This window comes from Schistocerca gregaria, chromosome 2 (genome assembly GCF_023897955.1).
Source record: "Schistocerca gregaria isolate iqSchGreg1 chromosome 2, iqSchGreg1.2, whole genome shotgun sequence".
Classification (NCBI taxonomy): Eukaryota; Metazoa; Arthropoda; class Insecta; order Orthoptera; family Acrididae; genus Schistocerca; species Schistocerca gregaria.
Genome location: NC_064921.1, coordinates 91,813,070 through 91,840,703, shown reverse-complemented (window position 1 = coordinate 91,840,703; position 27,634 = coordinate 91,813,070). Strand labels below are relative to the sequence as shown.

Here is a 27,634-nt window from a genome sequence, read left to right as displayed (position 1 = left end):
GTGATGATGAGATTGAAAGATTGTATGATGAAGAAAAAAGTTATTCAGACAGTTCAAGGATATGACAAATTAATTATGATGGGGGGCTTAATTTCGGTAATAGGGAAAGGAAAAGAAAGAAAAATAATTGGACAACATGGACTGGGGGAAAGAAATGGAAAACAAAGTCACAAAGTGAGTACATGTTAAGCTGTAAGACGTTTGCTGGGGCAGATGTGGCCTCTGACCAGAATTTATTGTTTAAGAACTGTAGATTAAAACAGAAGAAATTGCAAAAAAGCAGAAAGTTAAGGCACTGGTACCTGGTTAAACTGAAGGAACAAGAGGATGAGTTTATTTATTAATGAGATTATTCAAAAAAATTTTATAGAAATGGTGTGAAATGAATCAGTGTACAGGATATGTAACATATACATTATTAGTTTTAACCTTGATGACCATATTAATTTTCCAGTTTTACCCACATAAGTACACTTAAAAACTAGCTCTTTTAAGCTAGCAGGTTTAAAATTTGCCTATGGAAAGGAAAGAGTTGTCCAAAGAAATGATTTTAGATTAAATGTAAAACTTGCTTTGTTACCCACCAGTCACTTTATGTAACTGTGTAAATGTTGACTCCTTTCTGAGCCACAGATGACAGCTTTATTAATGGCTAATAAAAGTCACTTTCTCTTCTAATGTTGTAAGTATGGGCACCACTATTCTTCTCAAATTGTGATGGATTATTCATGATAAATTTCATTAATAAGTATGTATGTACTGTGAAGATACAGCTAGACTGCCAAACTCCTAATAGAGGCACCTACAAAATGACTGCAGGTGAATACAACACATTATTCTTACTGCTAGCTTTTGTGCGTAAGTACTTACTTTCTCAGTGACGAGTTACCCCAGAAAAACATTCCATAAAACATCACTGACAGGAAAATATGTTGGGCTGTTGATTCATTTGTTTCAAAGACTAGTAATTCTGAGAGAAAATTAGGCAACATTTGACTGAAACACGGGAAAGGAATACAGTGTAAGACAAATGGGTAGCTCTGAGAGATGAAATATAAGGGGAAATCAGAAAGCTTCCATTTGAGTGTGTTGCTGCAGTATAAAGACAATGCTGAGTAAGAACGATGTGGGTATATATCATAATAAGCACCAACATGTAAGCGAAGAATCAGTGTGGTATTCATGTCTTTCTGACATGTGTGTAGCAAATACAAAAATGTGAGCTATGGTGACATTATTAACAAATGCGTTCAAACAGGAATAACATGCTGTTATTCTTTCCTTGGTTGCCAAAGGACAAACAATGGTAGATATCCATTGGAGAATGAAGAATTACTATGGGACACCACGTCTGTCAAACACCACCATTATGTACAGTGCTGTTGCTTCATAGTAAAGCACATACCCCTATCACAAATGTTATAATGTAGTAGGTATGCAAACTCAAGTGGGAGGCACCTGAGCACCCACTGTATAGTTCTGATCTTTCCTCATGTGAATATCATGCCTTTGGTCCCTTAAGAAAGGCCTCAAATGGTCGATGATTCCTCTTGGATGAGAATGTATAGCAGGCAGTTATTGACTTCTTTACAGAACAGGACATGGTATTTTACCAAATGAGCATCTTCAACCTGGTGCATCGGTGGGATGATTGCCTCAATGCTCACAACAATTTTGCCTGCTTGGCATATCAATTCTGGACTGCATGGCCGTCAGAATGAAACCTTTTGATTGCCCCTTATAGCGAAGGTAGCAGAGGATCAAATGGGTAAGAAAAAAATGACTAGTAGAATTTCTTGAATAACACAGGAGGTACTGAATTTAATTACTAAAAGGGTAAAACATAAAAGTGCGTCAAATGAAGAACGCAAAAAGGAATGAAGATGTCTAAAAAATAAGAGCAACAAAAAATGAAAAAAGGCTAAGCACGGATGGCTAGAAGACTGCAAGGCTGTAGAGGCATGCATGACTAGGGGAAAGATAAATACAGCCTACATGCAACTTAAAGAGATCTTTGGAGAATAGAGAAGTAGCTAAATGAACATCAAGTGCTCTGAGACCTAAGCAAAGATGGGACAGCAGAAAGGTGGAAGGGATATATAGAACTGCTATACAAGGGAAATGAACTTGGAGCAATATAATAGAAAAGCAAGAGGAAGTACAGAAGGATGAGCTTGGAGATACAATACCGCAAGAAGAGTTTGACGAAGCTCTGAAAGACCCAAGTCAAAACAAGTTCCTGCGGAGCAGGTGATAATTCCTCTGATTATTAAGTTTGTCAGTTGGTGATGGTTGTTAGAGCCATGCAAACAGCTGTAAATCTACTGAGTGTACATATAATTACTGCATGTAGTCTAATGACACCATAGAGGGTTCAAGTAAAAACTCTTCCCTAAATGCAATGATAAAAGAAAAACTAAGTGTTCTGAAATACGGGAGGGGATCAAAGACAAATGTTACTTGTAATGAGAACAAAGCAGGAAATGAATGCTGAGCAGGATAAGCATTTAGACAACACAGTGTACATAAACAATGTAACGCAGACTGTACAAGCAAAATATCAATGATAAGACTGCTAACAAAAGTTTTCTTTTTTAAACATGTTAAGTGCAAAGAAGAGGCTCTGAGTGATGCAAAGAGCACAAAACCTGAGATTAAAAGCAAACAAAACATACAATGTGATCTGAAGAGACTATGTTTACAATATTCCCCAGAGCACAATCGTTAAAACCAGGAGACATGTAGAACACACATCTTCTACCAACTGTGAAGTGTGGTCCAAATTCTTTAATAATTTTAGTGATCATGTTGTGGTGGTCAGTGAATCTTACAGGCACAATGTAATGAAAGTGCAACTCTTTTAAGGGTATGGGCTTTTATTCTGTTGGGTATCAGTGTTTTCATTTTTATTGCAATCCAATACTGATCTACTCATTTTTGTATGTGGAGTTAAGTTATATAATTGTTGATTAATTTTTGAAATAAAAGTTGTGTAAATAATGCTTGTGCATGTGTTTCTATAATTTAGAAACCAGTTATTAATATTTTATTTTTATTTTTTGATTTTCTGTCCACAATACAAATTTACAAGGCCTCAAACATTTATTTCAGTTTTATGTACACCTGAACACACATTGTTAATACAGAAAAATTTAATATGTTGATGAGTTATTTGGAAAAGTTAGTTTGTCTAAACACTTAAAATAAAATCCTTGGATTGTATGTTATCTTTAGTGGGCAGTTGTTTAAAATTTTAGAATGAGTTCAGTTGCAAAGTTACAAGCTGGAGTTTGCCTATAATTTTGTGTGGCACGATGGCCTGGTGTAAGTCTTTCAATTGCATGACATTATAGCAGCTTTGTGTGTCTCACTTACACCAGTAATCATATCGGAAAAAGAGGATCTACAGTTTATAGTGGAATCCAAACTATGGATTGTTCCTAGTGAATTTTGACATGACTGAGAGGTGAAAGCTAGGTTAAAGGCAGACAGAGAAACTTCTCTGATTTAACCACAATTTGATAATGCAACCTCATGCACTTTACCACAAGAGCATCAGGCATAATTAAGTCAGTCACAAAAGAAACAAATTGTAACTAACATAGAATAAATTAAACATCAAAAATTCCAGGATGGAAACACTGTGCCTCACTCTATGTCAAATTGATAACTAAGAAGCTGTCTGTCTGCATGAACTGCCACCACCAAACTGTGGTTAAGGTTAAGAGGTAGCTCACTTGCTGAACATGCTAAGCAACACGGTGTGCTTCACGTTAATGACTGCTTCACAGGCAGTGCCATCTAGATTCTTCCCACAAACAAGAGCTTTTCTAAATTGCACAGGTGGGAACTCTCCCTGCAATACACTCTTTGTTGCTGTAACCCACCTGCCCTCAACCTTTACTAGTCCCTGTTCTTCACCTACCTATCCCCTTCCTTGTTCCCACTCCAGCACTACAAGAAGCATTATATCTCAAAAATGCACACTCATAGTGCTCTCCTCTTCTCTCTTCTCTTCCCATTATTCCCCCTCCTCCCCCTCTTACCCTCAGCAGAGCCTCCTGGCACTGCACCTAGCACTTCTGTTCCTCCTCCACCTCTATACTGTTTATCCCCTCCTCCTCACTTCACCACTCTTCCTTAGCCCCACTACCCGATTACCTACCCGATCCACATCACATGCCGTAGCACCATAGCACTGAGAGAGAGTGGCCGTGTGTGTGTGTGTGTGTGTGTGTGTGTGAGAGAGAGAGAGAGAGAGAGAGAGAGAGAGAGAGAGAACTTGGACGTGTTTTCCGCTTCGGAAAAAGGACTTGTCTGAAAGCTTTCATATTCAGAATTCTTTTCATTGTGCCTGTCTGCAACACAGCAACTCCGCTTATTGTTGTTGGAGCATAAAGAAATGTGTTTGATAAAGAAAGAAGAAGATCAGTCAAAAAATAACTGAAATCACCAATTCCACAAACAGCACACAAAAATACAGCTGAGTTCAAGTTTATAACAGAATGCTTACAATGAACTTTTGTTGAGATCAATGATACAATGAACTTTTGTTGAGTTCAATGATACAAAAGATAAATAAAAATTTGTTATGTTATTTGTTCTCAGATGTCTCTTACGACATTGCAACACCCCTGTCACTTTGGAGTAAGATGCATTTATAACTGTTGACTGAATTTGTTTAGTAGTTGCGAGCAGTACAAGAAACATTACAAAAAGTAATTGGTAAGCCTATGGAACAATTTTAGATGACCCTACTCATTTACTCTTTGCCACATACGGTACAGTGGCTTGTGGAGTACATTTATGGATGTGGGGCAAGCATCATTCCTGAGAGGGGAATCCATCTACAAAGATAATGTTCATGATCCAACAGAATTGAAAATATTTCCAGATTCAAAGAGCATGGTGATTAAATAAGAACCTTCCTTGGTCTCTTATGTACAAGACTGTAATGTGACTGTGGTTTGTTCTGGAGAAACAGAGAGACTGCTGGCCCACCTCTCGAGAAGTTGGAAAACCTTCTATACAAGAAATGGTGAAATATCCCTTTGACCAATATTCAAGATTTACCCATACTTTGATCAGTATACAGACTTTTGTTGTTACGGGTGTTGAAGCTGCCATTATGTAAAATTATGTGTGTAATTGCATTATTTTGTCTAGCTGCTGTATAAATGGTGAGTCACTAACTATTGCCACCTAGAATAACTCTCAAAGTATGATAGTAGCTGAAAAGTTTGTGGGACAAACGTTGCATGGGACAACGGGGGCCATAATATGACGTTAGTTTTTTGTTGCTAGGTGGGGTCGCTTCACAGATATGAAGGTCAACTTTGTTTTTTTTAAATGGGATGCTATAATTTGGTACTTATTTTCTGATAGCGGGTATCGGGACGAATCCAATGATGTGTAACATTAAGGTCTTTGAAGGTCAAAAAGGTGGCATGAATGTCCATTTACAGAAGGTGTTCGAAATGATGACCATTGGTATCAATACAATGCTGCAATCTCCTTATCATGGATTGAGTGGTATTCCTTATCACATCAGCACTTATCGAAGCACATGCTCTGACAATGCTCTCTCATATATCATGCAAATAGTAAATAGTTGCTGAATACACAGTATCCATCTAAAGTGCCATTGACATGTAAACACCATTCGATGGTTTCGCAATACAACATTAATAGGAATGGTAAGACTAGTATCGTCAAATCAAGCGAATGTGAATTATGTATTCCTTTGAAGAACAGGTTGATATGCTTCTCATTTATGGAGAATGCCAATGAAATTCAGTGAGAGCTAGAACCTTATACACTGAAAGATATTCTCAACGTACTCACCCTTAAAGTCATACATTTAAATATGTGTATGATAAATTGAGAACAACTGGATCTTCAGTGCATCAGAAACATACCCGACAAAGGAAAGTTACTAATGAGGAAACGGAAATTGGTACTCTTGCCACTGTGGTTCGAGATCCTTGTGTTAGTTCTCATCAAATCGCAAGGGAATCTGACATGAGCCAGAGTAGTGTTGTTCGTGTCCTGCATCACCATAAATATCATCATTACCATATCAGTCTCCACCAAGAATTAACTGGGATGGATTGAATGTGTCGCATTGAACTCTGCCGATGGGCTCAACTTCAGAGGGATGAAACATGATTTTATTTACTGACAATACTACATTCACGAACCATGGAAATGTTAATTTGCATAACATGCATTATTGGGTAACTGAAATTTCATTTTGGCTGTGGCAAGTTGGACACCAAAAACTGTGGTCGGTGAATGCATGGTGTGGGATTCTGGAGGACAGAATTATAGGCCCCTATGATGGTAGGAAGTACACCACATTCCTGCAAGAAACATTAGATCCGTTATTGGAAGAAGTACCTTTAGGAACAAGGAACAGAATGTGGTATCAACACAATGGGTGTCCGTCACATTTTTCACTGATGGCTAAAAATGAGTTGCAGAGACAATTCCCAAATCGTTGGATTGGGCACGGAAGAGATGTGGCGTGGCCAGCTCGTTCGCCAGACTTGACACCTCTGGATTTTTTCTTATGGGGATTTGCTAAAGACATGGTTTATAAAGACATTTCAACTACACCTGAAGATATGCGGGAGAGAATTGCCAGAGCATGTGCTTCAATAAGTGCCGACGTGATAAGGAATACCACTCAATCCATGATAAGAAGATTGCAGCATTGTATTAATACCAATAGTCATCATTTCGAACACCTTCTGTAAACGGACATTCATGCCACCTTTTAGAACTTCGTTGACCTTCAAAGACCTTAATGTTACACATCATCGGATTCGCCTCGATACCCGCTATCAGAAAATAAGTACCAAACTATAGCATCCCATTTAAAAAAACAAAGTTGACCTTCATATCTGTGAAGCGACCCCACCTAGGAACAAAAAACTAACGTCATATTATGGCCCCCGTTGTCCCATGCAACATTTGTCCCACAAGATTTTCATCTACTATCATACTTTTGGAGTTATTCTAGGTGGCAATAGTTAATGGCTTGCCCTGTATACTGCACTAGACAAAGGAAGTGGCTACTTGGATGGCAGAGTATCTGAGGAGTGCACGTGGCGGCCTTTTATACCAGGTGATAGTTTGAGGTCCTCTGATGAACAATCACCAGTCAATACACAGAGAGTGAACCAGGCCATGTACAAAGTAAAGACACTTAGATTGTCAAAAATTTAACAGTTAACTGTCAACTGTTCATAACAAAGTTCCTGAATTTACTGCCCTCCAGGTATGTTGTCAAATTCAGATTATTCTTGGAACCGAGAACTGGTTGAAACCGGAAAGACAAAGCTCAGAAATATTTAGCAAGGCATGGGACTTTAATCGAAAAGATGGATCTCAGTTGAGCATGTTGTTTGTTAATTTTATTTCCACAGCTTCCTTGATCACTGAATCCCAGTGGGATGGTGTTGTGCCCAGGATTTTAACTTTCCCATAATTCATAGAGTAGCCAGTGGAAATACAATGTTCAGATACTGTAGATTTGTTGGGCTGCAGTAAGCGAGTGTATCATTGGTGTTCAATGCCATGTTCTTTTACAGGGTGTATTGTTTTGTTATATACCATCTACCATACTCATAAGGAATTTTATATATACCCAACTTTGATCAAAGCATATCATCTTTCACATATCCCAGAAGAACTGCCATCTTAGCTGACGGCATCTCTTCTGCAATCTGTGAGGGTTGATCTGTTTTTATGAGAGGTGAGTGCACAAGAAAACCCTGAGTGTGGTAAAAGGTATATAGAACAAACAATAGCACTGTAAAAGAATGCTGCATTGAAAACCAACTATACAATTGTCTACAATGCCCAACATATCTGCTGTGGCTGAACATTTCCACTTCCACTGGCCATTCCATGCAGTAAAGTAAAGTTAAAATACTTGCCACAGCCTGATCCTACTGGGATACAGTGGTCAAGAGATACAATTAGCAGACAACCTGCTCAATCAAAATGAGGGTTTCCAGCTGAACAATTCATGGAAACTCTCATTTCACGTCAGTGTTCTCAAAGGAAATATTGTTTCAAGTCTCCACTAACTGGCATTACAACATATACCTTCCAAAACAATCAGCCAAATACTTCATAAGCATCATGTTCATAAGCCACCCACTTCTGAAGCCAATGCTAACTGATGTCTGAGGTGGTGTAAAGAGTGACACCGCTGCACAGATGATGACTGGAAACGATTGATTTCAAGTGATGAATCATGCTATACCCTGTGGTAATCCAAATGGAAAGGTTGGCGTAATCGCGAATGCCGGTACGAAGAGGTGGAATGCAAGAGCAGAGAAGACTGTGAGGAAACGGCGGCCAATGGTATGCGGAATTGGACTACACCGCACCTGGCGTGCCTCCTGCAACAAGTGCATATAAGTGACGTTCCTGCTAGCCTTGGCCGCCCAGATCAGCCCGAGTCTGCAATGAATGTTGGTGCTACACTGTGATCCGTATCAAGTGTTTCCTTAGACTCTGTGTATAGCAAGAACTGTACTGTTTTCATGTTGGCTCTCAGTAGCGACATTTGCTATAGTCAAGTTAAGTATTGCCAGTTTGCTTTCTGGAAATAAAACTACTAATGTTATTTGTCTGAAATTGTTGTAAAGCATTCTGAGAATGCTGCACAATATAAGCATCAAGTGGGCAAGACCCCACAGTGAATGGCTGTAAAATGTTACCTGACACCTGTAGTGGCAACAGTAAAGTATGGAGGAGGTGGCACTATGGTATGTGGGTGTTTTTCATGGTTAGCGGGTGGTCGCCTTATTGCAGTCATGAAAATGCTAATTGCCAGTCGTCAGATGCCACCTGAGTAACAAATCCACCAGGGACATTTCAACTCTTCTAAAGCTGTCCAAGTTTACTGTTAGTGATGTGATTGTAAAGTGGGATATGAGTACATTTTACAGCATTATATTCTGTGTACAGAAGAAGGGACATGGTGATTGCTTGTATCAGTACGACAATGCACTGCGACATAAAGTAAGTGTCTGTGGACAATACCATTCCTGAAATGGACTGACCTACCCAAATTCCTGACCTTAACACAAATGAATACCTTTGGGAGGAGCTAGAACATCAGCTTTACTCCAGAACTCAGTGTCCAACATAACTACCTTCTGTGGCTTTGGCTCCTAAGGAAGAGTGGGTTGCAACTCCACAGACATTCAGACACTTCACTGAATGTGTTCTCAGTAGAGTGCAAGCACGCATAAAGATGGTGGGTTGACACACTCCATATTAATGTCCACTAACAGATGTCTCAATACTTTTTATCAGATAGTGTAAACACTTTCATTAGTACACTAGTCGGAAAAAAAGCACCCACAGGTGTAGACAGAAACAAAGTAAAAATACACAGGTTGAGACAGTATACAATATTTTAAGGATTTTGTGATATTTTAAGAATTACAAAATCAAGTCAAATTTACAAAGAACTTCACAGTACGAGCCTACTCATCACAGATGGGAAGGGCATAATAAAGTTATTGTATCCTCATCAGAGATAAGATAGCCACTACTGTTTTAATTGGCTCTTGATTGACTGATTAATTTAGGGGGGCTAAGGGACTAAACGGCAAGATCATCAGTCCCATGAATACAAAATTACACATGGAAAAGAGAGGCTCTGCTAAAAGTGCACAGGAGTCAAACTATAAAACGAGGAAGTTAAAACACACACAGTAGAAGGCTAGCCCAAATCTAAAAACTGGGAGAAGAGGAGGATAAAAAACTGGTCTTTGCAAGTGGGAAAGGTCATGGGTCCCAGATTGAGAAAACATGAAAAGAGGCCCCAACTACAACCACCCTGCTCCAGGAGTAAAGCAAAACCTTTTATCTGAAAATAAAAACCACTTTCATGGACAAAACTGAGGACCAGTTGAACCATCCGTGAATCATCAGCTAATATTAAACTTAAGGGATCTGGAAGACTATACTTAGTACAAAGGACTAAAAGAAGGGGACATTCCATCAATATATGGGATACCATCAGCCTGGCTCCACTACCACATTGTAGGGATGGTTTGTTACACAAGAGGAAACATGAGTGAGCCTACTATGACCACTGCTTAAATAGCATAAGACAGTGGACTCCTTCCAAGAGGAGTGGAAGAAAGAGCGCCAAACTGCAGGAGACTCCTTGATTGTGCAGAGTTAATTACTGAGAGCAGTAGCACACCAGAGTCACAACACTTTTGAGCAAAGAGAGATTTGACATAGATCTGCATATCTGCAGCTGGAATCATGAAACAGAATGGGAATAAGTATCTGCTTCTCTGGCCAAACGGTCAGCCTGTTCATTCCCTGGGATGTCCACTTGAGTTGGGACCCAGAGAAAGACAACTGAGCAGGCAGCATGGCCAAGGGCAGAGACACAGTCAGGGGTAGCAAAGACCAAAGTGTGACAAGAGTAGCATCGGTTGACAGCCTGCAAGATGCTCATTGAGTCGGTACATATTAAAACACTGTGGAAGGAGGCCTGAGAAACAAAATGGAGGACTCTGTGAATGGGTAGGAGCTCTGCTGTGAACACACTACATGATCCTGGCAATCAATGGTGTTCTAAGCCAGTAGGAGATGTGAAAGTGTATCCTGCATTATCTATCATCTTAGAATCATCAGTGTAGAAGATGGTGGTACCCTGGAACTCTGCAAGGATCCAAAGTACAAGATGCCGGAAAACCACATGGGTGACAGAGACCTTAGTACCCTGCAATAGGTCAGTCCTAATCCGTGGTCTAGGCACCATCCAAGGTGTGGTATGGGAGGAAATATGCAGGACGCGTTCCAGTGAGTGGAGATGGAGATCCTGTCAGAGGGAAGTGAGACGCATTCTAACCGCAATACCACCCACGGACAGTTATCACGGGGAATACAACCCTTGTCTGCAAAGAGGACAGGGTACATGGGATAATCAAGGAATCTGCAAATGGTGATTGAGTAAGAAACCAAGAGTTGGTCCCATCGTATTTGGAGAGGGGAAATCCCCACTTCTGTGAGGAGACTCAATGTGGCTAGTGCAAAAGGCACCAACAGCCAGACGTACCCCACAATGGTGAACAGGGTCAAGTATTTTCAGAATGGAAGGAGCCACTGAGTTATAAACCTGACTAACATAACCTAGCCTGAACAAGACCAGAGCACGGTAAAGAGGGAGAAGAGTAGCATGGTCTGCAACCCAAGATGTGTGGGCCAGGAGGCAGACAGCATTAAGTTTCCAGGACAGGAAGGGGATGCTAATGCTACTGCAAAGTGTGTCGCAAGTTGTTCTGCAAGGAACAATGGATCAGTACACAGAGCACCTTGGAGATTAAGACTGTAGGTGGTGGCCCAGAAGGCTGTGGAGCTTGAACCAAACCTGCGATGAAGAGCCACGTGTCCCCAAGGAGGAAACATAGCACCACCAGTATTTCTTTTTACTCTGCTTGGTAAAGTAAAGAGCCTATAATCTTTAGGTGGCGAAAATGGGGCAGCTATATAAACTTTTTATCAAAAATAAGATCCAAGAAATGGTACTGTGCTATAACATCGAGGAGTTGGTAGCCTAAATAAAGTTCTGGATTGGGGTGTACTGTGGGTCAGTGACAAAACTGCATAATCTGCATTTTAGAGGGAGAAAACTGGAAGCCATGGGAGATGCCCTTGTAGAGGCCCATCAGATAGCACCTTGGAGCCGGCACTCAGCAGATGCTATGTAGTGGGAGCAGCACCAGATGCTAAAATCTTTGACACACAATGCTGGGATAACCACAGGCCCAATAGAGGTTACAACCCCATTGATGGCTATGAGGAAGAGTGTGACACTTAACAAAGAAGCCTGTGAGATACCATTCTCCTGAATCCAAGAAGTGCTGGGTGAAGTACCAACTTGAACACGGAAGAGCAGGTGGGATAAAAACTTGTGGATAAAAATCGGAAGAGCCCACGAAAGCCCCAGTCATGGAGGGTAACTAAAATGTGATGGTGCCAACCAGTGTAGTAAGCCTTATGTAGGTCAAAGAAGACTGCAACAAGGTGCCAGCGGTTAGTAAAAATGCCAGGATTCAAGTACTCAACATAATCGGAAGCTAACCATCCTCTCCAGCAGCTTAAAAGTATGTTTGTCAGGCTAATCGGGTGGTAGCTGTTGAGACATTGGGTTCTTCCCAAACTTAAGGACACTGATTGTCTACATTGTCTCGCCATTGCAACGGGACAGCACCCATGAGCAAAATGCGGTTGAAGACCCTGAGTAGATGTTGCCCCTGGGTAACATCCCAAGTGTTGGTGCATATGGTTGTGGATGGAATCTGGGTGTGGGGCCATATCATGTGAAGAGGTGACAGCCTGTAAAAATTCCCATTCAGTGATTGGTTCATTATAGGGTTCAGTGTCGCAAGGGGTTCTGCAAGGACCAATGGATCAGTGCACAGAGCATCTTGGAGATTAAGAACCTGGACAGTTGACTGTAGGTGGTGGCCCTGAAGGCTGTGGAGCTTCAACCAAACCTGTGATGAAGAGTCATGTGTTCCCAAGGAGGAAACATAGTACTCCCAGCATTTATTTTTACTCTGCTTAGTAAAGAGCCTTAGCACACAGACACTTAAAATGTTAGTCTTGTGAGGGGTCGTATTGGTCAATGACAACAGAGACCCGTGGATACGGGGACAGCAGTGACAGTAGCATGAAGAATAGTGGCAAAGACGCCCAGCATGACCGCATCAAAGCAAATTGAGAGGGAGGGGTCGAAGTGCACAGCAGACGTACATAAAGGCCATTTGAGCCTGTGGAATGCCCAGTGTGAAGGCCTGTCTGCCTGGTGGCAGCAGGGTAACGGCAGAATCAGCGGAAAGTGGTCACTGTCACAAAGATCATCATAGGGTAACCGATGTAGGGAAGTCACGAGAGCAGGGGAGGAGACTGTGAGACCGATAGCAGTAAAGGTACCATGAGTGGCACGAGGTGGGTAGGAGAATCGTGATTAAGGAGACAAAAATCGAAGACTGTAATAAGTTCGTCAATTAGGAGACCCCTACCTGTTGAAGTGGCACTCTCCCCCATTGGGTGTTGATAGTTGCTCCCCCACAGTGGGTGTTGAAGTCCCCGAGGAGGAGAAATGGGGGTGGAGAAATGGCGGCAGGAGTTGCTGAATTAAGACAAGACAGTGCAACATAATGAAGTGGCCTACCTGGAGGGAGGAGAATGCAGGCATTGTTTGCATATTAACCACTGTAGATTCAAGGATAGTATGAAGGAGGATCCATTCACTAATGACATCAAAGCAATCCAAGGTGCAGACCCCTCCAGATGCTACCCTAGGGGCACCACAGTTCCGACAGAATGCCCGATAACCACAAAATGTTGGAGAGTGGTCATCACGGAAGTGCATTTCTTCAAGAGCAAGACAGAAGGCAGTATAGGAGGAAACAAGACGTTTTATTTCCAGTGTGTGACAATACTATCTTTTGCAATTCCATTGGATTATCATGTGGCAAGAGTCTAGGTTAGACATAAAGAGGCCGAGAGGAGGTCATTTCACTTTGTCAGTGGTTGTCACCGAAACGGATGGGATTACATCCATAAATAAGATGTCAGACTAAGGTTGCAAGGTGGGAGATGGCACCTCAGGGGGCACCAGGGTGGCCTTGTCGTGGGACTTAAGTTTCTTCTTCTTCTTCTTCTCTTTCGGAGGTGGAGCAGGGCAGGATACAGAGGAAGTAAAGACATCTGCAAGATCCAGAACCAAAAGAGAGCGGGTGACCTTGGTGCGCACAGATGGTGTGTCTCATGGCCGAGTTGTGCTAGTAGGCTTCCAGCCTGAGAGGCACCGGGAAGAACGGTCCTGGGGGGGGGGGGGGGGGGGCCAATCACCAGCAAGTGTCGAAGAAGGGGGGCATTTCTTTGGCCAGGGAGGAGGAGCTATTCCTGGTGGGGAGGTTGTGGGAACTGCAAGGGAGGGGGAGAGGGGGACAGGGCTGGGGTAAGGGAAGGGTAGGGGGGGAAGGATGTAACATGTTTTGGCGAGCCTCAGCATAAGACAGGCGATCCAGTAACTTGTTCTCTTGGATCTCCTATTCTCTTTTGTAAGCTTGGCAATCTATCGAGCAAGGGGAATGGCGGTCATGCAACTGACACACACACAGGCTGCGGAACACAGGGGTGTCCCTCATGAAGTGGGTGTCCATAGTCACCACACAGAGGGTCCGCTGTACAGCGGGAAGACGTATGCCCAAAAAGCAAGCACCAAAGGCACCTCATCATGGTGGGATGTAGGGCTTTACGTCACATCTGTAGCACATAATCTTGACCTTCTCTGGGAGGGTATCCCATTTGAAAGCCAGAATGAAAGCACCGGTATCGGTGGGGTTATCTTTATGACCCTTCTGCACTTGTCAAACAAAAAGAACACTGCATCACTCCAGATTAGCCCAGAATTCCTCATCAGTTTACAGGATGATGTCCTCATGAAAAATCACTGGGGACCATATTACGAGATTGGTGAGTGGTAATAGAAACTGGGACACTGCCAAGATGATAACAAGTGCAAATAGCTGCAGATTGAGTGACAGAAAAAGCTTTAATTAACCATACTCACTGACAAACGCATCTTACGGAGACACTCCACTTTAACAAACTTGTCTTTGATATTCTCCACAAAAAAACAATGGCTTTATGATGGTGAATGCGTCTCTGTCTTTTCTAGTTCATATGAGATAGCGGGGAAAGTGTTTCATCCCAAAATGGTGAGACTGGATCTCCTCCCATGGTGTAACCAAGGAAGGTAAGGCTGACAGGTTATACAAAGCAGATTTCAATGATCCTTCACCATTCAAAGAGATGGTCATTTGACAACAGTCAGATTTTTGCAGCTTGATACGCTTCATGTGTCAAGGATCTGCCCTGATACGATCCACTCCGATCAGGGACTATCTCCATGACCACCTGGCACAGCAGCTGGGAGTTCTGATGCTCCAGGAAGACAAACAACAACTCCTCGACATACATGGGGAGGGAACAGCTCAAGTGTCAATAGTGTGTTCCCTTTGTTGTCTGGGGGCTCAGCCAGCTCCAATAGACAGACAGGCTACACATGCTGGTGACCTAGCAGGGTGAAGGAGGGCTATGGAAGGGAAGGTAGAGGGGAAAGAAGGGGGGAGGGACTCCACACCATAGACACTAGGGAAGAAGTTCTTCTCCAGATGACCCATACTAAAAACAGAAAATTTAGAAGTGGATGTCAGACCTTAAGTGGGGACCTAAATGCCAAAAAGGGTAAAAAAGAGCAGGCAGCAAGAATAAAAGTGCAAGAAATACAAAGAACAAGGTGGATAGCCAGGTCAACATAAAACAGAACACCGAGGAAGGGGGAATAGGGGCGGTGGGGAAGGAGTGAGGATAGGGAGGGAGGAGCAGGGTGAAGGAAATGCAGTCAGCAATAGCTTGAGGCCCTGTGTGTGTCCTGGGGGGAACTGGCCTTTGATATCCCAGATACTGGCACTAGAACACAGTTGACATCTAAGCTGGCTCCACACATGTTCTATCGTGAACAGATCTGCAGATCTTGTTGTCCACAGGATACCCCAACACCACGCAGACAGTTCACACGTGATGTGTGAACAAGCACTATCCTGTTGAAAGATAGCACCAAGATCTTGTCCCAGGAGAATGTAGGATGTCCAAGATGTACCATAGTGCTGTCAGTTCCCTCAATCACTATAAGTCGTGACTTGAAGTCATGTCTGATGGCTCCCCACACCATGACTCTGAGAATAATACTGCTGTGCCTCTCCAAAACTTTGGAAGAATAGGAACTCTCTCTGGGTCACTACCATACTCACTGACAATGGTCAATCATGGAATCTTGGCAAAAGTTTGTCTGTCCTCGTGTTCCCATGCAGTCCAACAATAGGCTAGTGTCATATTCAAATGCCTGACAAATACTGATATTGCATGCTTTGACCAGCTGGCCAATTGGAGACCCATAATGAGGCCCCTTTTCAACTCTTAACAGGTGCTGACGATGACAGCTCACATAAATATGTGGCAGCTCTATGTCCTTGACAGTGATCACTCAATATCTAGCTGTTCACGCACCTTATACACCCTACCAGTCCTGGTAACAACAACAAACACAAACAGAACTAATGCAGAGTGAGATTTTCACTCTGCAGTGGAGTGTGTGCTGATATGAAACTTCCTGGAAGATTAAAACTGTGTACCGGACCGAGACTCGAACTTGGGACCTTTGCCTTTAACGGACAAGTGCTCTATCAACTGAGCTACCCAAGCACGACTCACAACCCGTCCTCACAGCTTCAGTTCTGCCAGTACCTCGTCTCTTACCTTACAAACTTCACAGAAGCTCTTCTGCAAACCTTGCAGAACTAGTACTCCTGGAAGAAAGGATATTGTGGAGACATGGCTTAGCCACAGTCTTGGGGGACGTTTCTAGAATGATATTTTCGCACTGCAGCAGGGTGTGCACTAATATGAAACTTCATGGCAGATCAAAACTGTGTGCAAGATCGAGGTACTGGCAGAATTGAAGCTGTGCGAATGGGTTGTGAGTCGTACTTGGGTATCTCAGATGGTAGAGCACTTGCCTGAAAAAGGCAAAATGTCCCAAATTCGAGTCTCGGCCCAGCCCACAGTTTTAATCTACCAGGAAGTTTCAGAACTAATGCACTCTGGTGGCAGAGGACTCAACACTGGTAGCAGAAGGCTCCACTTCGGCACCAGGACACCTAACACCAGGGACAAAAGGAGGATATCTAACCATAATGCCCTCATCCTTACAATCCTTGCTATACTTGTGAATGAAAAGAGATGTACATCTTTCCTATAGAAGAAACTTCCTTGCAATAAATTTTTTTACAAATAAATAGTCTAAAAAATGAATCCCAGTTAGACGTGCTTTCACAATCATGTACAAATAATGTTTAAAATGCCCTCTGTTTAGTATTCATGACTGATTTTGAATTGTGATATCGGATGAAACTGACCAGAGTCCATTCATGTGGGTGCACTAAGTCTAGTACCTGGATTACACGAGACATTAAGATTTCCTGTAGGTTCTAAGAAGGCTCAGTTCTCAAATGTAAAAATCCATAGACCCCACTTTATAGAATAAGTAAAGAATCATAAGCAAAGTATATTGACAGGATATTGCATAGACAAAACTGTGTAGATATGATAGTATTATGTGACTGTGGACAATAAACCAAAATTTGTATGGGAAACTGTAAAAAGCAAAACAGGAAAGAGACACGAAGAGCATAAAATCAGTTTACAAACACTGAGAATATTAATATTGGCAAAAAAGACCTGCTTCCTACAAAAAGAGCTTGAATTTCACAAATCAGGATAAACGTAAGTATTCTACACCTGCATATAGTGTGAGGTTAGTTTCAACTAGTGAACATGAAGTAGTAAAAATGATTAAAAGGCTCAAACGCAAAATTTCAGCAGGTGTAAATGAAGTACCAGTGTTGCCTTTAGTCCACACTGCACCACTGTTAAAGCACTGGACTCATATTCATACAGAGGTGGAGTTCCAAACTCTGTCTGGCCATCCTGATGTTGGTTTTCCATGGTTTCCCCAAGTTGCAAAGTGAATACTGTGATGGTTCCATTTGAAAATCTATGGCCAACTTCCTGACCTATTCTCACCAAATATAATTTCTGTGACATATCTGAATGTCCTAGGTGGGAATATTTAGAAAATGTTTTACTCATGGACACATTACTTTCTCAAAGATCGGTGTGAACTCCAGGAAAATAGGATGATGGTATGGGTTCTTCAAGTAATGTCATCTCATGTCGCCTAATGCTGAAGTGATACATGAAAGTTCAATGTCACACTAGTTCATTTGCAGGTTCCTCAATACTGAAGTCAGCATCCTTACAGTAGTTGTTGATCGAAGAAACAAAAGTAAATTAAATATGAATTATTATACCCCATAATTTTCAATATTCAATCACAATGAAAAATCTAGGAATACTGTCTCCCCATAAATATCTGCTATGTGTCAATGTCTAATATGATCTGTCAGGTCCTTTGTGGAATTTATGGTTGAAATGGGTCTGGTCTTAAGCATATTTTACCACATATGACTTGTGCAGAAATCTGTTCATATTTTGTGAAACGTGTCTGTAACGAATACTAATTTACAATAGTCTGCTGACGGACAGGTTACAACTGCAAGAAAAAAAGTCCAAATATTGTATATCTATAAAAACTAGTACAACATATGATATATGGAGCGCTTCATATTTCTTTATTTTCATCGAGACCGTAACAAATAAAGCACACATAAAGCAACCGGTACAAAATGAAAAATAATATGACTATTAAAAGTACATACTTACATGAAAACACTCTGCATTGTGCATAAAGACAACATTACATGTTTCAGAATTACAGCAGGCAACTAGACAGGAGTCAAGAGAGTGAATGTCTTCTTGCTTCGTATATGTGCCAGCTGTTTGATTGCCTTTTGGAGCAAATCCGGTGAAGACAGCCAGATAGATTTGCGGGCAGACAAACGTCCATTTCCCATCCAAAGGATACATTTTGCCAGCAGCGACTGTTAGTGTACATATCCATGTTAAGAAAATGCCAACACCGGCTAGTTTACTCCACTTCGTCACCATCGCGGGGCAGTTTCATCTGTGAAAACACAATAATAATATACGTCATAAGAAAAGCCACAGTACTGCAATTACCACTTCGGACGCCTATCACACCATAAAAATGTTACGCCACAAGAATGAGTCATAACAAGCATTTAGAAATCTATCTAGAACACCTGTTCCGCCACTTGCAGCTTAATTGCCTGCATATTAATTAACCGTATTTACACAGACGAACAGTAAACAAATAAAATAAAGTTGTTTGTCATTCTCTGTAAGATAACGAGGCTATTCGGGCTTCGTATCAACAATAATATGATCTCATTAATAACACACAATAAAACGAATAAAGTCAATATTTACTTACACACATCACTTCTATCTCACGATAACAATTCGCCACCTGTCACGGATGTAAATCAAACACATATGGTTATCGGTGTGTCAGTAGAGCCAACATTCAGTGTGTAGTTACCGCAAGTGACAGTAAACTATTTTTTTGAGTTTTATTCTATTTGTTTTCGAACAGAAAGCTATTTATAACATTTTAGCAGCTAGAAAAAACTTAACGTACACCCAAGACCGTTTTTGAGGCCTTTAAACAAAACAGTTTGTTGAACAAGCAATGGCAAATCTCAGGTAGTGGTACCGCCCGCATGTTTGTACACAATTGCATGGCGCCATATACGAGTCTTTGGTGTTCTATTTGCATCTTTGACAACGTGGGTGGTCCGCTTTGTTCAAACTGTCAATGTGTGTGGTCTAATAAGAGATGAAGCTGTGGAAAGTAAATGAGGTGTTTAGTGTACCTGTGGAAAGGGTGCTGTCTATGGATACGACCAGAGCAGTAGTGCTGTATTATATGCTACTAAGTAGGCGCGGACGGCTTTTTAGAAGGAGAGATACACTAACAGACTTGTGATTTGTTATTTATGTGTTTTAAATATAAGGTATCCTTAATGAAGGGCTACTTTAATGGAACCAAGAAAAACTGTTATCATGGAAATTTTAAGATACGTGAGTCTCTCGATCATATTTGTGTTCACAACTTTTATTTGTGAGAATGAAGGAAAAAAATTCTATTCTGGTGCAAATACTTCGGAGCTACTGAGTACAACGCATCGATCAGGAAATTTTTCTCCAGCAATATTCAAAGGAAAGGAAGAAACTGTTGGAAAAACATTCGTTTCATTAGGTAGCATGTCATCAAATATGATAGACTTGTTCCCTCCAGTAGAATCACTAATGTCGCATGCAAATGGCAAATCACAGTACTGCCGACGGCCAGCGAAATGTCAAAAATTAAACTACACCAGCTGCATGGGAATGAAGCTTCCATATGAGTGGACGACATTGGAACTTGTTCCAGATGTAGACTCACAGGATTCTGTCCAGGTAAAGAGCATTATGTAAACAACACAGTACATAGAATAAAGTTTCTGTACTGTCAATATTTTTCATAAATATCTGTGTTTAGAAAAAAATATTTGCTTTAATCCCTAGTCGCAATTATGTTTTCGGTACCGGGTATCAGCATCGCGATGTCCCCAGACCGACAATTGTCAAACCAAGCAAATGTGTCGTACTACTCGGTATGTTGGCAAAACGTGGTATGTGTGTTTGTTTGTAATTATGAAAATTCACCATTTGTGAGACTATAATTGCTTCTAAACTAGTACTACAAAATGATTCTTGAATGATAACTGACATTGGAGTTTGGACTGTGTGTATGTTATTGTGCTTTTGAGGAAGTAGCTGTAGGTTGTTCACACTTGTTTATGTGGTTTATCTGGAATTTTTATTTCTGACACAACTTCACCATAAAATATCATTTTAAGCTACATCTCTACCCTGCAAATTACTATTAAGGCTTCTTCTGTTACATTTGCTTAGTTAGTTTCATTTTCCATGCATCATTTCTACAACTTTAATGATGTGGAACAATTCATTTTACTTCCACATTACACGTTCATATGTAAATATGCCTAGATGTTGATCACTTATAAGTGGTGTTTTGTTTTTTTTAACACGGATGTGAATTAATAATTCCTGGCCACCACCTTTTACACTTTACAAAAATAGAAACTGTTCTATGAAATAGTAGGATTTATCAAGGAGAAATTTTTTCAGTTTGATTCCAAATTTGCTTTTACTGTCTTTGACATTTTATATCATTGAGTAAGTGATAAAAACTTGGTGGACTTTCTTATTGTTGAGTAATGAATGTCATTGTTTCTTCTGGTGTTGTAATTATGTTCATCATTGCTCCTTTTTATAAGAAATGGGTTACTTACAATCTTCATGGGAGAATAAATATACTGTGAAGCAATAGTCAAAATGCCTCACTCATTAAACATATATCTATAAGATGATTGTGGGTGAGCATCACATAATATTCTTGCAGCATGTTTTTAGGCTGTGAAACTTACTTTCTGTAAGATAAGATACCCTAGATCATTGTTCCAAATGACAATGAATGGAAGTCTCTAAAATGTATTAACTCACTGATATGTATCTCCCCAAGATTTGCAATGTTTAGAAGTGAAAATGTGGCTCAAGTTAGTTGGTTTTTGGGTATCCAAAATGTGTGTGTGTGGGAGGGGGGCCGGGGTTTCGTTTAAATTCTGACCAATATGACTCTCCAAATAACTGAATTTATACATTGCGAAGCTACTGTGAGTATCCCTAGTTCCTTAAATGGAAGATGACATTGTGTGGCGTCCAGCTGTTATTCTGATTTGAAGCTTTTGTGCGATGAATACTTTTTTCCTTGATGATGAATTACCCCCAAATATGGTGCCATATGGAAGCAGTTAATGAAAATAAGCCAATTTACTGATACATTTATCGCTAAAATTTGCAATAACTCTAATCTCTCAAGTAGCTGAACTCACACGTTTCAGCAGGTCACCACTGTGTTTCGTTCATCATCTTTCATCTATGCACATACCCAAAATTTTGAATATTCTGCTGTAGCTGCAGACTTCTGTTCAAAGTCCATATTTACTGACAGTGTTATGCCATTTACTGTGCAGCATTGTATATACTGTGTTTTATCAAAATTTAATGAGAATCCATTTGCAGAGAACCCCATAATAATTCTCTATTGATTCATTGTGGAATCAGGACAGTGGCTGGTCAAATATACTAAGGAAAAGTGCCAAACAGCCGTATGGTTTGAGACGTTATTTTATTTATATGACAAGCAATTTTGGCACCTCAGTAATGCCATCATTATGCCCCTGTTTATTAAAAACAAGTATATATGTTGTGTATATCAAGGTATTCTACTGTTGACTTCACAGAAAATAAAGTGTAATAATAAAAGTCTTCAGAACTGACAGAAAGCAATCTGCAACATTAAGACAAATACCTGTACACATACAGCACAACCAAGTAGAATATATACACAAGCTGATTAGCATCGAAACTGTTTTGACATCACAGTGTTATAACATAACGGGCCAAACATTATAAAAAACTACATAATTCTTGTAGACAAGAAACACATTAATTCTAAGGAAAACTTGCCTTCATTCAAAATAAACATTACAATACAACCTATGAAATACACAATAGTATTCTTGTCAATCACCTATGTATTAACACTGCTTTTGATATATTAGAATTAGTGTTACATCATCAAGAATACAACCAGATGCTAAACCCCATGGCCGACAAAATACAAACTGAATAATGGTACACAAAGAACATGTGAGGAATACTCATAAAATACCTAGAGGGCGTATGCTGTATACAAAATCAAAAAATAAAAAGATATGACTTGGTGCCCCCCTTCATCAATTAATAGGTGGGCAAATACTAGATCGAAACAAACAAGGACCTCAAATCCATTTGGGGAGTCCTCCAAAATATCAACTGGCAATGTACCTACGATTTTCTCCACAACATTAAAAAAATGATTACTAAAAACATTTCCAGCTTCCCGACTATTTTTTTTTTTAAGTAAATTTTTCATTCATTTTGATGGCAATACAGTCTTCCTGTGCTCTGGGTTGCCCTCTTCCTCGTTTAACAATATTCCAGATTGTTTCAATTTTGCAGGGTGTTATCTGACATAATACACATACTTCTGGACTTTTTAATAATATTCCTTATTATGGTACATTAGTTTTTATAATATTTGACTATTTCTGTGTCATTACTTTTTCTTGCTGTTACATACATTTTGCTTTTCCAGTTACAAGATATTTTTATCCCTTTAGTAAGCCATGGTTTTTTGTATGGTTTCTTAAAATTATATTTCACTGTTTTCTAACAGAAACTGTTTTCAAATATACTCACAAAAATAATGAAATAAGTTATATTTTAAATTAGCATCAGTTTCCCAGTACACTTCATCCCAGTCTACCTCCTGCAAACTTCCCATAAAATTTGCTATTGTTAAATCACTAATAGAATGCAACATTTTGAACGGCTGTTTCGTCTTACTATATGGAGCTATGTCAAATACTGTAACTATCTGTGCATCATGATCAAAAATATCATCCTGAACAAGATATATGTTTATTTGATTAAATATTTCTTGGTCTATGAAAATATTATCTACCATTGCACTGTTTCCCTGTACTATCCAAGAAGGAAAATCAATAACTGGTCTCAAATTGAAAGAACTGAGTAATACTTCAAGCTTATTCTTCCTCTCAAACTCGCTCAGAAAATCTACATTCAGATCCTCACAAATTAATTAGCTTCTCTCTATCTGACAAATAGCACAACAAAGAATCAAAGTTCCTGAGGAAAAACTGAAAATGTAGTTAAAGATCGCAGACACATGCTTCTGTGTGTTGCTGTACACTTTTTTTTTTTTATCCACTTACATTTATCTTTTCCATATCTGTGATTATATGATGATCAGACAGTTAAAATACATTTGTTACATCCTCAGTTTCTAAATCTTCCAAAAAATAAGAAGCTCATCTACTTTGTTTTTTAATCCCCTGATATTCTGATGCAGTACACTAACATCATTTTTCACGGTACTTTTATGAGAGTTATGTGACATTTTAACATATTTAACACCTGCCTGTTTGAGCTTCTCATTAAGCTTAACCCCTTTGAAGTCCTGTTGAATCACTGGACACATTGCTTGAATTATTAAGTACAACTTTCTGCACTTTTTTGCTTATATATGACATTATCCATTGGTTGATTACACCATCAGTTCCATAAAACCGTAGTTATTTAGGAGAATAATGTGAGTCTCACATGCTTTGGATAGTGATATTTTGCTAGTGATATTTTGTTATCGAATACTTGTAAAAATTGATTATAGAATGTGTAAGTGCAATCTCAGTGGAGCATCTCTTCTGAAATCCAAACTGTGATTTACCGATGATATTATCATTGCTCAGATGGGGTACTTTTCTAGAATGCATCACCATTGTCAAAAATTTTGAAAAATAATGTCTGTAATGGAATGGGTCAGAAAAGAGAGAGCTTGTTAAAGAGGAACAAGTCTTTAGTACTTTGCTGGAAACACCAACAAATCAACACAAGCTTTTATTTTTTACAGAATATTTAATTTTCCTAATTTGTGAAGGATAAATGGATGAGAGATCCATATTATTGAATTTTATGTGAGTTGCTTGTGCAACATACTGATTTGATTTTTCTCTTAAAATACTTGTCCCTATGTTATCTGATGAGTTTAAGAAATTTTTATGAAGTTTGTCTGCTACCTGTGACTGATAAGTTATAGATAGCCCTTCCTTATAAGTCAATCATGTTGTCTTATTTGTGGCTCATCATCCACATCTGGTTACACTACATTTGATATAAACTTAAGACTGTTGTCAGAATTACTGATTTCTGATATAGTGTACATGCTGCCAGGTTCTTTAATTCTTTAATAACTGGGACTGCTGAACAAAGATTTTTGTGTGTCTGTGCCTGCATGGCATCCTTACATGCATCTGTGTAATCTGTAAGTGTGCTAACGGCCTTGCCACAGTGGTAACACCAGTTCCCATCATATCACTGAAGTTAAGCACTGTTGGGCTTGGCTAGCACTTGGATGGGTGACTGTCCACATCTAAAAAGTGCTGTTGTCATGCGGAGTGCAGTCACCCATCCTGAGGCCAGTTGAGGAGCTACTTGATTGCTGAGGATGACATGGTAGCCTGCCGGTACCATTGTGCCTTAAAGGCCTTTTCGGGTGTTGCTATCTCTTTTCTTTCCCATAATATCTGTAAGTATTCTAATCTCTTTTATACAGTACCTGTGGGGAGAAATTAATATTTGTTATTTGTGCTTAACACTCTCAGACATAACTGATAGTCTTTGTCTTCTAGTCAGTGTTCAGTTATATCCAAAATATTTACAAACAGTCAAACAGTGACTCCATTGTCTTTAAATGAAAATGAAAATAAAAATTATCAGTATATCTAAACTTTGACTCAACAGAAAGCAGAATATTGACAGATGCATACAAAAGCTGCTTATTCCCAAAGATATTTTTTGTTTTGTTTTGGAACCTCACATTTCTTCTTTCATCTAATGAAAACTCAAAGCAAAGATTTGAAGAAATGACACTGCTGTACAAGGGTTTGTGTGTGCCTGTGCCCGCACATTTCTGCTGATGCCTGTATAGTAAGCATGTTGTCTGTTGTCTTTATTTTGTGGTGGTTTTATTTGGGATATATATTTTTTTCTTATTGCCAAGTTTATGATTTATTTCATATAAATACTATTTTTGGTTCATAACATTGCTTCATCACATTTTAATTTCTTGTTTAATAATGGAAGTCAGTACTAGTTCACTACATTCTATTTGTATTCTGGGATGCGGGTAGCTCTTATCTTATTTGTGTGTTTTAAGTGCCAGAATAGGGCAATTGTTCTGTTGTAGTCCCATTTTCAGTGCCATAGTATCTTTCCAATCTGTCCTAATTCATGCTCTCTTTATAACTTATATCTTTTGCTACAATGATATGACTGATTATATTGCTTTAGGAAAAAGCTGTCGTTTAGTTGCCAGGGCATAATAGTGCCAGTGCATCATGTAAAATTGTATTTCAAAAGTTTTCAGGAGAGTTTATATCATGCCAAAACTACAATTTAAATAGTAAACTTCTTGAATTACGTATTCTCTCACATGCTGAAAAATACTTTCTTCTAAACCAGTCTTATCATAGCAGGCCCAACTTAATTGGGCAAAATTCTGGACCAGGGCCATTGGCATGTGTATGTATTTCATGCAGCAACATTGTCAGCACATGTCGTGAGATGCGATGGGAAGAAAAAGAGTGCATGTCAGTTCTTGGCCTATGCAGCCAATGAAACAGAAGTGGACGGAAGAAGTGTTTCCGAGGAATGTTGTCACATTCTCATGTCAGTATGTCACAACCTCTGAAATTGTATCACATTTGGAAGAAATGGGCCAATATTTTGACAGTCAATATTATTAATTTAATTTGAGCCATGCTGTTAGGTCCCAACCTAACCACAGTCTTGACAATTCATGCCATGTTCAGAAGAACCAAGTGTACAAAAAGGTTATTAGTTTAATTTCTGCGAGTAAAATTGTCATATTCCAATGCAACCTAAACCTCAGACGTGATTATGGATGAGTTTGTACTACAACCAGATATTTTGGCTTTCACATTTATTGGTTTTGCCATCTCACAACCAAACTGTCACATTTCAACCTAATCACAACCTTGTAGTCCACAACATACTCACATAAAAAGTCAAATATTTATGACAACAGTGAAGAAGAGAATGATTTCTGTTTCAGTGCTAGAAATTCAATTATTTTCTCATCTCTCATCAGTTGTGTGAAATTGTTATCTCCTTGGCTAGGCAAAAGTGATGCCAACGTGTGAGCTGTAGAGAAACAGTGCTGTGACTGCTACTGGTCCTGCTCTAGACTTTAGCCCAGAACTGAGAGTTGTGAAACATAATAAAGGTGTGCCAGCTATTTGTTCTCTAGGACAAAAGGATTAATAAGCCCACTGTTGAGTGCTTCACTGTGAGTACTTTATGTTCCTTGACCAGTATGCTGGCTTTGGCGAGAGATAAGGCTTTTCACTGATTAGTCATGTAGCAAAAATTTTTCACATATATTAAAAAAATTAAACAGTGGCTACAGTAGTAGTAGTTACAAACGTAATTTTGTTTGGCATTGTGTTGAGATGTGTACTTGAAAGTAAAGTAGACCCCATATATCACTCTTGAGTGTGAAAATGTCGATAATTTTGACCACAGATTAGAAATGTGTGCTCACTGCAGGACACACAGTCAAGATACTGTGAAGGCCATAACTGAAAAAGCAGTTTTTTTGAAATGTATTGTTACTTTGATTTGGTGGACAAGCCATCAATCAGGTGTCTCAAAACTGAACATTCACCCTTTCTTCAGATGGGCCTACTGCATGTGTTAGGTCAGTAAATGGCATATTAAATAAACTCTAGGGGAGGGGGGGGGGGATGGAAATCGGTAGATGTGACGCACATGTACAGAAAAATAAATGATTACAATTTCAGAAAAATTGAGTGATTTATTCAAAAGAAGGAGCTTCACAAATTGAGCAAATAGATAACACATTGGTTCACCTCTGGCCCTTATGGAAGCAGTTATTTGACTTGGCATTGATTGATAGAGTTGTTGGATGTCTTCCTGAGGGGTATTGTCAAATTATGACTAATTGCACATTACTTTCTCAAAATCCTGAGATGGTTGGAGGGCAACTAATAATTCTACAGACATTCTTAATTGGAGACACATCCGATGACCTCACTGGCCAAGCAAGGGTTTGATAAGCATGAAGGCGAGCAGTATAAACTCTTATGGTGTATGGGTGCATTATCTAGCTGAAATGTGTACCCAGGATTTGTTGCCATGAATAGCAACAATACTGGGCGTACAATATTGTTGACATACTGTTGTGCTGTAAGGGTGCCGCTGATGACAATTAGTGTTCCGGCTGTGAAAAGACATGGCA

General features: G+C 39.7%; 2 protein-coding genes across 3 annotated transcripts in view; one reads left to right on the top strand and one right to left on the bottom strand.

The window, feature by feature from the left end:
- LOC126336403 (dyslexia-associated protein KIAA0319-like protein) overlaps positions 1 to 19,117 on the bottom strand; it is a 143,478-nt gene extending 124,361 nt beyond the window's left edge. For both annotated transcript variants that reach the window (XM_050000089.1, XM_050000090.1), the window contains exons 1-2: positions 19,037 to 19,117; positions 18,406 to 18,706 (exon numbers count right to left, since the gene is read on the bottom strand). In XM_050000089.1, coding sequence (XP_049856046.1) covers positions 18,406 to 18,690 — 285 coding nt within the window. In that variant the 5' untranslated portion in view covers positions 18,691 to 18,706; positions 19,037 to 19,117. The remainder of the gene's footprint in view (positions 1 to 18,405; positions 18,707 to 19,036) is intronic.
- A 249-nt stretch (positions 19,118 to 19,366) lies between these two features.
- Positions 19,367 to 27,634, top strand: part of LOC126336402 (smoothened homolog) — a 104,548-nt gene continuing 96,280 nt past the window's right edge. The window contains exon 1 of the mRNA XM_050000087.1: positions 19,367 to 20,064. Coding sequence (XP_049856044.1) covers positions 19,645 to 20,064 — 420 coding nt within the window. The 5' untranslated portion in view covers positions 19,367 to 19,644. The remainder of the gene's footprint in view (positions 20,065 to 27,634) is intronic.